This window comes from Dunckerocampus dactyliophorus, chromosome 12, assembly GCF_027744805.1.
Source record: "Dunckerocampus dactyliophorus isolate RoL2022-P2 chromosome 12, RoL_Ddac_1.1, whole genome shotgun sequence".
Lineage (NCBI taxonomy): Eukaryota > Metazoa > Chordata > Actinopteri > Syngnathiformes > Syngnathidae > Dunckerocampus > Dunckerocampus dactyliophorus.
In genome coordinates, this window is record NC_072830.1 from 25,772,580 (window position 1) to 25,784,920 (window position 12,341).

The window sequence follows — 12,341 nt, forward strand, 5'->3', positions numbered from 1 at the left end:
GATTTCGGAAAAATATGTTATACTTAGAACTTGCAACCTTTGAAAATGGTGAACAAAAACAAAAGGATGTGATACAGTAAAAATAGCATAATTGTGAGATTGTCAAGACTTTCATTCAGGAACCAAATTCTGGCAACATTTTCAAGAAGTGAAAATAAAAAGTTCACTGTCCTTGTGCTTGTTGTAGCCCTTAGAGCCAACATGACCAAGCATGGAGGACAATGGCCACATAAAAGCTGCAGGTCATAGATGGTGTCAAAATCATTGTCTTTGTCGTCACTCTGCTCCTCTCTAAAGAACGATGGTGACGTGTGGCCTCAGGATGGACTCCAGCCGAGCCGGGTGAGCCGCGTGTTGCCGGACACGCGTCACGGTAATGTGTCACTGATACCGCTGCGTGGCAGTGAGAATGAGATGCGGAACAGCGTAGCAGCTTTCAGCCAAGATCCGCTTGCTGTGAGTCACCCTACCAATCACTGTGTCCAATCTCAGCAGAAGCAGACGGCTCCAAGCTGTTTGAGCTATTCAGAGATGGTGGTGCACAACTGGTGGTACAAACCCCCTCAACCTTGGTCCTCAGTAGACTCCAAAATAATTGAAATGCATTCATTCACACGTTTTTAGGTACACATGATCTAATGAGTTCCAAGTATTCAAAATTCTGCCTTTACAGAAAAGTAAAAGCAAAAGTCTTAGGTCACCATTAGATGTGTTGCTTTAATGATTATTAAGGATGCGCCAATCACGTTATTATGCTCTCAATTCCAATACTGATCATCCATGAATGAAATCGGCCGACACCGATATCACATGGATTAATCATATTAATTAATTATAAATTTGTCTGTGCTACTGGCCAGGCGTGCTGTATAAAGGGGAAATGTCAAGACAATTCCTAGGTCCCTTGACTACCATGGGGCCCAAAAACTAGGTAATTACTAATAAAAATGAATAATTAATTACATCTCAAATTGAGGGGGGGAGGGTGCAGAAAATATTTCTGTCTCCCAGTGGGGGCATGACAGAAAAATAATTGAGAACCACTGCGTTAGGGCAAGACACTGGACTGCACGCAGGGATTGTTACAGGCTGCGGTCTGCAATAGTACTAGCCACAGGTGATCAGCTTTTGTGGTCGGCGTTGAAAGTCATTTATTGGCATACTGATCAGTGGCTGATCGATGGAAGCATTCCTAATGATTATAAAGAACTTCAATGTCACTCAGTAGAGCGTACAGACCTCCACCAAGGAAGAACATACATGTAACTGAGGAATGTATTAGTAACAATTCTGAGTGGTGGGCTGTTACTTTGATGACTTCCATTGTAATAATAAATACTGTACTATATGAACCCCTTTATCCATATCCTCACCAAAGTCTAATGGATTTGTTTCTTGGTCCATGTGCCTCCCCTCTACAAAGTTTGGTGGGAATTGGTTTTGTGTTTTTAGTGTAATCCTGTACAGTACTGTAACTTTTGCACAGTACTGGACAACTTTAAAGTTTCATGGAAATCGACTTTACGTTATTGGGTAACACTGCTATCGTGCTCACAATCTACCAACAAACAGCGGTCAAAACTGCTGTTATAAAATACTAATTAAAGAGCATTATACAGTAATTCCTCGTTTATTGCAGTTAATTGGTTCGAGACCCGATCTTGTTTAGTGAATTTAGTAAAACTCCTTTATAAATAAAATATTTTCATAATTAGAGCATAGAAAACCTGCTTGTGACCTTCTAAATACAGTTTGTAACATCACTAGAACCCTCAAGACATGAAATAACACCCCATAGTCACTCGTATTACCCAATATAGTAGACATTATAACGGAAAGTAAGCCACTTAGACATAAATAAGACTTATTCTCACGTGTGTTGCTGTAAATGCATTCCGGTGCTAGGAGAGCAGAGTGGCGGGTGGACAGGGAGTGACATTGGGGATTCATAGTTGAATTTTAGCTCGTCGTGGGTTACAGCCACAACAACAGCTTGTGTGTGTTTTTATTCAGGAATTTTATTTGGGATAATCAAACCTGCAATAAAAACCTGTTGTTCCGGCGATCAAGTCTTGTCTTGTGTGGCTCACCGAACATTTACTGTAGCCTTTTTTCTGCTTGAAAATAATAATTTTAGGTAAAAAAAAAGTAAAGTTTGCTTCAATATTGCATATTTTTTACTTAAAGGCTGTATTCAACCACGAAACAGCATGATTGATTCATTCATATATTTTTGAAAAACCATGATAGAGTGAACCTGCCAAATACAAAATGCAAGGCGAGGGAAAACTGTATTTGTAAAGGCTGGGGTTTTGATACAACAGTTAGGATCACTGACATACATTGGAATATGTCGACCTATTTCTGTTTATTTTCCTGGACAAGAATGTGGGGTTTGTACCTGTGAAGCAACATAATCTCTGTTCTGTGATTCATCTTTGATTTAATTGTCACACCACTGATGCAGCTTCCTAAATTGTGAGTTTATACTTTAAAAAAAAACCCAAACTGGTTCCATTATCCTGGGCTAAAAACCAGAGAAAGAGGAGACGGGTAGACTGCACTATGTGCAAATCGCCTTTGGTGGAAGTGTGGGCCAGGAAAAGACACGTGCAAAAGTTCTTCTGGCAGGACTTTGGGAAGCTTCAAAACAACAAGAAGCAAAGACAACGAAAAGGAGTTGGTGCCTGTAGGCCATCTAAACTAACACTGCTGCCATAGCGCTTTGCAGCCTTCCAGCCTTGTAGACTTGGCAGGAATCTGACAAACATCATCTCTGTAGCTTTTGTCAAGCTCCATTACAAGCACACAGACATCTGACCACAGCAGTCCAACAACATTAATATCATCCACTCCATCTGGTCTCATTTTTTTGGAGAATGGTTAGTGCAACCATCCAGAAGGCTTCACAAGGTAGACATGCTTGGGGACCAAATGTCCACAATATGGTGATACTGTTGTCTCCCTCTGCCCTCTCCAGGCATCCCTTATTTACCATTAGACGCCAGCAGTGCAATGCCGCACTGTGACATGATTGCTGTACCTATTGATTCTCATCTTTCAAGTACATTGATTCAGTCATTTTTAAGGGTCTGACAGGAGCTGTGATTGCTTTAGGGATGCTTTAGGTTGCTGGGTTCTTGCACCTATGTGTGGATGGAGGTATTGGCGTATACAGCGTACGCTGATGTGTTCAAAGTTCTCTGCTTGTCATCGTATATTTACTCTTGCAGTTGAAATTATTCAACCCCCATTGTGAGTTCCAATCATTTTCAAAATGTACAAACTTTCAATATTTTTAGAATACTTATATACTACATATACAGGGCGTTCCAAAAAATGTATACATCCTTTAGCTGCTGGTAATTCAATTGTTTGTTTTTCCTTTGCAGATTATAAACCCATTGAAGACTAAACTTGGAAGAAATTCACTCTAAAAAAAAAAAAAAGCGTGAATGCACACAAATACTAAGGGATTTGTTTTGTGATGCGTGTGATTCCACTGCTTCACGTTGTCAGCAGACCAGACCAGAACAGACCTCAGTTTGAGAACAGGCGATGCCAAAATAATAATTATTACCTTTTGAAAATTTAATAAATTAAAATAACCAACTACTTTACAATTATTTAAAGTGTGTATACTTTTTGGGACACCCAGTATATATTTGAAGTAGGAAACTACTGCAAGTTTAGAAACTATGAAAACAATAAAATTTACAGTGAGGGTTGAATTATTTTGTGATACATCTAGAATGTGTTTTAAAGCTTGATGTGCGTGCGTGCGTGCGCGTGCGCGACTGTGTGACACAGATTCTTCCCTCTTCTCCTCCCTGCCAATGGTCTAAACTGTTTGCCCATTTATCTTCCAGCTCTTTAGAGATGTTCGATAGTGGACGTTGCACTAAGGTGAGATTTTTCATTAAAACAATTAAAACACTCCTTTGATAACAAGTCATATACAGCAGTCAGCAAGATCGTCTCAGGTCCCTCATTTGGAATAGATGTTGTCTAAGGCAAAGAAAAAGGAAAGCATGCACATCATTTATTGCTGACTGAACTGAGTATTGAAGTCGTGCAGGACACCACATGCATAATTACGGTTCAGCTTCCCCCATGAAGTGTTAATTGGGGTCCAAATTCTACAACTTTTAAGCTGCTCAAAGTAAATAGATTCAAATATTTACTCTCAACAGAGAGTCGAACCCAGGTCTTCCCGATCCCGACTGTGACTGTGTGGCCAACATGCTAACCACTAGACCACCGTGCGGCCCAGGAAAAAACAGATTTGTACATATATAAGCCGCACCGGTGTGTAAGCCGCATGTGTCCACGTTATAAGATGGCATATTGTGGCACGCACACGTCCATGAGGAACAGCCAGGTCTTTATTTGACAGGAGCAAATCATGAGCTATGAAAAATCTCAGGATGAGCTTGTCAATCCATTGGAAATTGCAGGAGGTCATTACTAATTTAACAGTCTGACTCAATGTCATCTTACACAGAACACGAAACTCGTCACACAGCAACATAACACTCAAAACGTATACCTAATAAATATACAGACATGTACCAATATGAGTTTGAAATTGGGGGGGGGACATTTTAAAGTTTTCCAATAATGCATTTTCTTTGAGCAAAGCATTTCATTGGAGGACAAGCAGCTTAGAAAAGGGTGACTGGTGCTGCAATACTGTCTCTGTCCACCAAAGGGAGCCAGAGGAGCCCGCAGCCCAGAGAGGGGCTAACGTCATTGCAGCACCCTAATGAATGTGTTGCTCAGACACAGTGCATTATGGAAAAACTTAAAAAAGTAAAGACATTTTGCTTGACTATACTGTATTGTAAATTTCAGACCTCTAATACGGCAAAATAGTTAAAACGTGTGCCTTGTATTTGTGTGTTTGATATTTAGCAGGCTACTTCTTGGTTCATGGATGATTATGATTCAGTTGGGTGGACTGTTCCTTTAATGCCGTAGTAACTCAAACTGTGTGTTATGAGCAGCATTGTGTGGTTGCCATGGCTCCATGAAGTCTGCAGTCTTAAAGAAAATTTCAAGCTTGACTTTTCAGTGGAAGAGTCAGAGCAGCTTGATGGATGTGATAGCAGACATGGAATGGAAGCACTCACCTTCAGCTTGTACATCTTTTTAAAGGGCAGGTGCCTGGCGTCAGCAGGTGGCCTGTCAACACTCCAGTGACATCATCAGTCTGTGATTCTGAAGGAGCGTGAAATGAGAAGGAACAGGACGAAATGAACTGGACCAAAACACAAAATAAATGGACAATGGGTAAACTGTTTTTGTTCCTGAGCAGTTGAGGTTGACAGTTTGACGGAGTGTTGTCATCCTATTGGTTTCCTCCAGCTTGGCAAGGGTCAAGTGTGAGTCCTCAGCCTGCACTCCACACTTTTTTACTGCATTGCATCATGGGCCTGAAGCATTAGAGACAGTCTGAAGGAAACATTAAATCCTATTACAGTATCTGTTTGTTTTCAAGAAGGATTTACACAAGTATAGAGTGTTTTTTTTTTCATTCTGAATTCCATTTTCTGTATTATGCTCACAAAGAATTGTAGCGGTAACCCTGCAGTTGAACATGCAATCATTGCTATTGTAAGCAAAATAAGTGTTTTGTACTGTGAGACCTTGGTCAGAGTGTGCTTGTGTGTCCTTGTGTGTGTTGTAAAGGCCACATTTCAAACCATTTACATAACACCGTTTTTTGTCTGTCATCTCGTCTGAACGACTTTGTATTTTTGTGCAAAACAGAGTTATGAAACAATCTCTTAACTGTAACGTCCTGCAGCACTGGACTGCGCATCAATAACCTGTCAAGAGTGCCACCTGTAGGTCAGGCACTCTTGCAAAATGGTCTTATTTATTTGAAAAAATAGAATAGTAAATTGTTTATATAGCGTGTGTGTTTTTAGTGTATGTTTAGTTATTATAGCCCAAAAGCATAATATTAATCGCAAAAAGCAAATTCTTGCCACTCTTAAAAGAAAAATGTGGAATCCACAGTGGCCTTTCTCATATCATGAGAGCTAATCAAGACAAATGTCATGATGCCACTTATTTATTGTTAGGAAAGTTGTTGCAAGTTGTTATTTTGACTGTTGCCGTTAATGAAAGGTCTTCCACAAGTGTACTTAACCCTAAAATGACACTCCATGTTCATTTGACTAAAATATGCAAGCAGCAGCGATACAGAAGAATCATTTTTAATCTGTCATTTCTAGAGATATTTGTATATGTTCACAAGTCGCCGTATGTCCACACAACTCTAATAAACACTGCTAATTGTGTGTGTGTGTGTGTGTGTTGCTGTAAACGACACGTGACACACAGGAGCTAACTTTTCCTGGCCTGCGGGTTTTCTGTCAGTGTTGAGTTGTAACCAGGGAGCGAAGCCTATAGATGCGCCTCCAGGACATGTGTCAAAGGCATGTATGTGGAGGGGTTACAGTGATCATATGGGGCTAAAGGGGTGCTGCAGAGTTTCTCATGTGAGGATGTTTGAGTCACGGTGGTCCACCAGCTCTGTGGTCATTTCTCTAAGCAGAACTGACACATCAGGGTTAGCGTGTACCTCAAGACACACACCGGAGATCCCCGCGAGGTTCCTGCACACTAGGAGACCTTCACTCTTCATGCACACACACGAGAGCCACCGAAGATAAACACAGCTTCATGCATAATTGTACGCTCACAGACACACATTTAAAATGGCCTTTACTATAAAGGTCATAGCAGCAGTTGCATAAATCAGAAGCATTGAGACAGAACAGAGCTGTTCAAAGGCGGCCCACATGGAAGACAGAGATACATTTAAAGTGAGCTTCAAGGGTGTTTGGGGGTCACATGGGTCAACAGTGGCGCTCCACAGAAATCTGAATGTGCACCTGTGGGTGTCAAGTGTCTTTCGTTTCCTGTCAAAGCACACAGTAGATGGAAATAGCGTCACAGAGAGGCGCTTAAAGTGGTTTATGCTGCTTGCTGAGCTTCATCAGCAGACATTTACATTCAGATGGAATATATGAAAAAACATTTGGTGAGGTTTTTTTATGCTAATGTCTGCGCAAAGCTACAACAGTCTTCATTGTTTTAGTAACGAAGCACAGAATAAAAAGTACGGACTTACATTATATTCAATACAAGGTGTAGGTATGCAAATTCTGTATTATGGTAGCTTTAAACAACATTTATGCAAATAAAAAACCTTCATAGAAAGAAAGGTTTGTTTCCACGCATGATTTTGGGAAGTTTACTTGTTCTCTCTTGTGCCCTGTGATTGACTGGTGACCAGTAGGGGTGGTCGCTATTGCCAATTTTAGTATCGATCCAATACCAAGGAAATACAGGGCCAGTATTGCCTATACCAATACTACCAATACTATTGATACTATTGACCTAGTGACCAGTCTAGGATAGCCCACCTGTAAGCTGGGATAGGCTCCAGACTGACCCTGAAAAGGATAGCTACCATAGAAAATAGATTGATGTCAACCTGCAGTCAGCTGTGTTTCATTTTGAACATAAAATGTCTGACAAGTTATTATCATTCCAATCCATTCCTACAAAGACATTTCTGTACAGTCTTTCGTGACCTGCACACAGACACATTGATGCCTTGGTGAGTCTCCTGTACATTATATTTGTCTTTCTTACTGACCTCAATGTGGACTTTTATTTTGAAAGCAAGAGTTTTACCCACAATGCTTTGCCTGTCAATGAACAGGTGCATGGGAAGGTGTTCTAGTGTTTGAACAAGTTGAGTAAACGCTCCCAGATGCAAGCAGGTAAGGCATAATTAATTTTTTTAATTTTTTAAATATGCTATAAAGCATATGTTAATGGCATGCGCGTATTGTTTATTTATGCTAATTGTTGGCTGCTAGCCCGAAGTGCGAGTGATACAGTTCCACAGGTAGCTTAGCCTCTCATGCTATATAGCTGTACACTAAAGGGTGGCTATCCACTTGTGTAATATGTGTCTGTTCGTTTAAAGTTGTTGTTTTTAGCATGACTTCACTCCGATGTTACAAATTAGCCTCCGAATAGGAGTTTACTCTGTGTCAACAATTACCTGGGTACACTCAGACAGCAAGACGCCTCATCGAGTGCATTTGTCCACTTCTGCGATACGCCAACGTCGCCGCCATATTGGATGTGTCAAGGCTTCTACAAGTATGAATGAATACGGTGTTCCTTCGTTTACTGCAGGGACGGGTTCCCAAAATTGCCCGCAATAAGTGAAATCCGCGCAGTAGCAAACATTTTTTTTTTTTTTTTACAATTATTATATATGTTTTAAGGCGTTGATCATTTTCCAAACGTAGAATGTACACAACTGTTATCATTTTGGCGCAGCTGTGCCACAAGTTATTGTCTCCCAGGGGAAACTAGTTGTAGCGCACAAGTCAATAAATAATAATAGTGGTAATAAATTGTAAATACAGCGATCAACATCAAACAACTGAAATAACCACACAGTTTGCGCACAATAACTCAATACAAAAGCTACATTTACAACATTAACAAATAAAATGGCTGTAAAAAAGCTATATAAAATACCAATATCCAACTATATGCAAAATAAGACTTATTTGGTATTATCATTTCTGTTACTGTTATTGGGCATTGCTTTATGTTTGAATCAATGTGAGCTTTATAATGAAGCTAAAAAAATATGGCCACCATCAAGCAGAACGTCTTTGCAGAGTCACCTCCTGGACTTGGAAACTAATTGCCCGTAAGTCACAGACCATTTGTCTAATGACTATAAAACCTTGAGGTTATCAATATTACATGTATGATGCCATGTCTTCCAAAACATTTGGAGCACGACACACAAGGGGCGCCACTCGTGTCATTTACAGTTAAAAATTGAAACCACCACGGAGTACCTATTTTTTCCTCATGACTTCATGTCCATACCTCCTGGTTCTTTCACCAGCAGTGTTGAAATGCATAAGACTTGAAACCAGAGTTGGGATTCTGAATTCCACCTTCTTGCAGCCATGACCTGCATCTGCGGCTGATGAGCATTAAAAAGCTTTTGCTGTGTAATGTTGTTCGAGCCCATCAAGGCTTTGGATCTTTCAGTCTATTTGCACAATAAAAATATTTCTGTCAGAGGTCATAGCATGTTATTTTTAACCTTCCACTTCATGTCAGTTGGCTGTGTTCATGTGACGTCAAGATGCATTGAAATCTTCACGCATTCCACTTATCTTTCTCCACTTAAAACATTTTTTTTTTATATCCGTGAAGTTCAATGGCATGCGTAGACACGAGCAGCTGTCACTGAGATGGAAGAGGTGAGAGGGCAGCTGCGTCAACCCTCTAAGATATGAGATCCTAGCAAAACATAATGAGGCGTGAGAGATTTATGTCTGCGTAGGCAGGTTATTTCAGTGACCCTCTGAATAGCAGTATTTAACGGTTTATATCAATAGTTGGAAGTTCAAGATTTTAACAATTAATGATTATGATTAAAATAAGCATAAATAATAAACCAGTTCTATTTCTGGGTTTTATTATTGTCAATACATTTGTAGTTATATAAAATTAAAAATCTCTCTAGATTTTTTTTAATAGCTTCATAAATGTAGTGATAATACAGAAATGTATATTTTTATATTATTAATACATTTATCCAAGACATTTTTCTTTGTTTGCAGAGCATCCCCTTCGCCCACACGGAACAATCCATAGGATGAGCGTGATGGTCTGCAGTCATGTGGAGCGTCGCTGAATTGGATGCAGTAAGACTGAAGAGCTTCCTTTCGAGCATTTCATTTACACCTTGTTGGCAGTCACCTCTAGGCTGACAAGGAAACATGCAAAAGCGCCAGAATTTACATACAGACAGACACACATGCACCCGTAGGGCTTTTATATCACACACACACTTCCTGATTCCTGCAGTGCTTCCTCAATTATGCAAAAGCCACCATGCTTTTCTGATGCGTCTGATTACCTCCCTCCGGTCCGCCCTTCAAATTGATCACCAATTACTGGTCCTCGAGAAACCAGAGGGAAAAGGTCCTTATCCTGGTCCCTATGGCAACCACTCTCCTCTTTTCCTCACAATCAGTCGGATGACTCTTGTTCTCTGTCCTGTCTCAGCACGGCCACAGACTGAGCGGATCAGGATATCGGACTTTTACTGTGGTTATGTCTATTTTCAGAGTATTTACATAATTTACATACTTGTCTTTCCGTGTTTTTATACACAATGTTGCATGCATGAATCAGGAGTTAAAATCAGCACATACGGCTTACATACCAAACCTAAACACACTGTTTTAGAAGAGCATCTGTAAAATGAAATGGCATTTTTATGACTTTCTTTTCACATGTATTTCTATAGCATCACACATTCTTATCTTCTCCCAGTCTGCCTATTTCTTCCTAGTGGCAGTTAGAGTGGAATTGCAGAACATTTTCTGTCTGACACAAGACTTATCTCCCCCGAAGCAGTGAGTGCAGAGGTATTCAGGGGAAGGACAAGGGCTTAAGGGAGGAAGAGAGGAACTTATTGAAAGAGAGGAGGAGAGAATGTGGAGGTCTGGAGGTAAAAAAAAAAAAAAAAGGGTAAAGGCGTAACTGGAGCGAGAGAAAAGATGGGGGGAGCAGTATAATCTAAAAATCATAAAAATAGAATAGCAATAAAAATTGAATTAACGGGTAAAAAAGGTCAAATCAATAAAACCAGAAAGGGTAAAATCTATACAGTATGAGTGTAAACTGGAGGACTGGATGAACTCAGTAAAGGTGGTGCAATAAAAAAAGGCCCTCTCTTTGGGTAAGTGTCTAGGTCAGATAGAAGACTGCTGCCTGAGGATGATGCATGATGGAACAGTGAGGAAAGGTCTGAGATATTCTTAGAACCTTGCAAGTCATGAAAAGTTCACCACAGTTTGGTTGCTCCTAAACAAACAAAGTTTTCTGCAAGGGTCAACAATGCTGGTGGGGGTCAGCTCCTAAAATAGAAAATTGAATTGATAAAATCTGCATGAAGTGTCTACTGTCAGGCATGTAAATGCTGTTCCTGTACAATAATCCAAGATAGCTTTTGTGTTTGTAAGATTCAAAACAGTGATGATGCATGAAGAAGGGATGGGCACAATCATTCCTTCAGTGTTTCCTGTACATGTATTTATTTGTGGCAGGCCGCCATAAAGAGAATAGATTTGGTGCTACCTGTTTGCCATCCATCCATTTTCTATGCTGCTTGTCCTAATTAGGGTCGCGGTGGTACGCTGGAGCCTATCCCAGCTGACTTTAGACGAGAGAAGGGGTATACCCTGGACTGTCAGTCGCGGGGCACATATAAACAAACAACCATGCACACTCACATTCATACCTATGGACAATTTAGAGTCGCCAATTGTAATGAAACACCTTTTTATTTTATCAGGATTCGTTGGAGATTGGCTCGGGAAAGAACAAACCACAACTAACTGGATATGGCTGAACACAGCATCCACAACACTCATTATTCACACTCCTACCGTCAGGCAGACGCTACAGGAGTTTGAAGTCCAGGACCACAAGGCTGGCAAACAGCTTTTACCCTCAGGCCATCAGGCTCCTCAACGAAGCACTCGCACACGCCGCACGCAACACACGCACACACTCATAGCACTTTATTTATTTATTTATTTATTTGTATTATTTACTTGTATTAATGTCTCTTCTGTTGTTGTTGCTTAATTTATTGGTATTTATGTTTATGTGTTTATGTTTCTTATGTTCTTATTCTTTCTTGTGTTTTCCTTCTTTTCTTGGGAGAATGAACAGAATAAGATTTTCATTGCATGGTATAACTGCTGTTTTACCATGCACATGACAATAAAACTCTCTTGAATCTTGAATCTTGAATCTTTATTCAACGCACATAAACAGTTACAGTTTCAAACATTGGCTATGCACTGTGAATGTAGCTCTTACCGTGACGCGCTGGGTTGGAGAGCCTACAACCCTGGCAGAGTGTGCATCAACCGGCTGGGCGTCCGTACGAAACCCGCAGCAGACTCTGTCTAGGTGCTTTCGCTCACCCCTCTTTATGCAAGTCTGTTCGTGCGAGCATGAGGACGGGGTGGCCTGCCCCAAAACTCACGCATTCGCACACAGAGTTACTGTTTTAACAAAACAGGCTCCAGGCAGCCGAGTTTGGTTATATGAGTGTCCTGTCTTCCTCAGTACATAACAAGCATCTGGTAGACAAGGCCAGCAGATAACAATAACAAGATACGGTGCAGTCCTGGGAAATGAATGTTCAGAACAACACAAACCCATCACCCTTTCTCACACCAATTAACCTAACATGC

The 12,341-nt window shown here is 40.5% G+C and overlaps 1 protein-coding gene across 9 annotated transcripts in view; it reads left to right on the forward strand.

Annotated features, from left to right (window-relative positions):
- LOC129191054 (arf-GAP with Rho-GAP domain, ANK repeat and PH domain-containing protein 1-like) overlaps positions 1–11,885 on the forward strand; it is a 54,643-nt gene extending 42,758 nt beyond the window's left edge. For 3 of the 9 annotated variants that reach the window (XM_054794018.1, XM_054794026.1, XM_054794027.1), the window contains 3 exons: positions 298–456; positions 5,158–9,770; positions 11,429–11,885. In XM_054794018.1, coding sequence (XP_054649993.1) covers positions 298–456; positions 5,158–5,202 — 204 coding nt within the window. In that variant the 3' untranslated portion in view covers positions 5,203–9,770; positions 11,429–11,885. Of the gene's footprint in view, positions 1–297; positions 457–3,869; positions 3,907–5,157; positions 9,771–11,428 lie in introns of all 9 variants that reach the window. The other 6 variants (XM_054794021.1, XM_054794022.1, XM_054794019.1 and 3 more) reach the window with 6 other exon arrangements.
- The last annotated feature ends 456 nt before the right edge of the window (positions 11,886–12,341 follow it).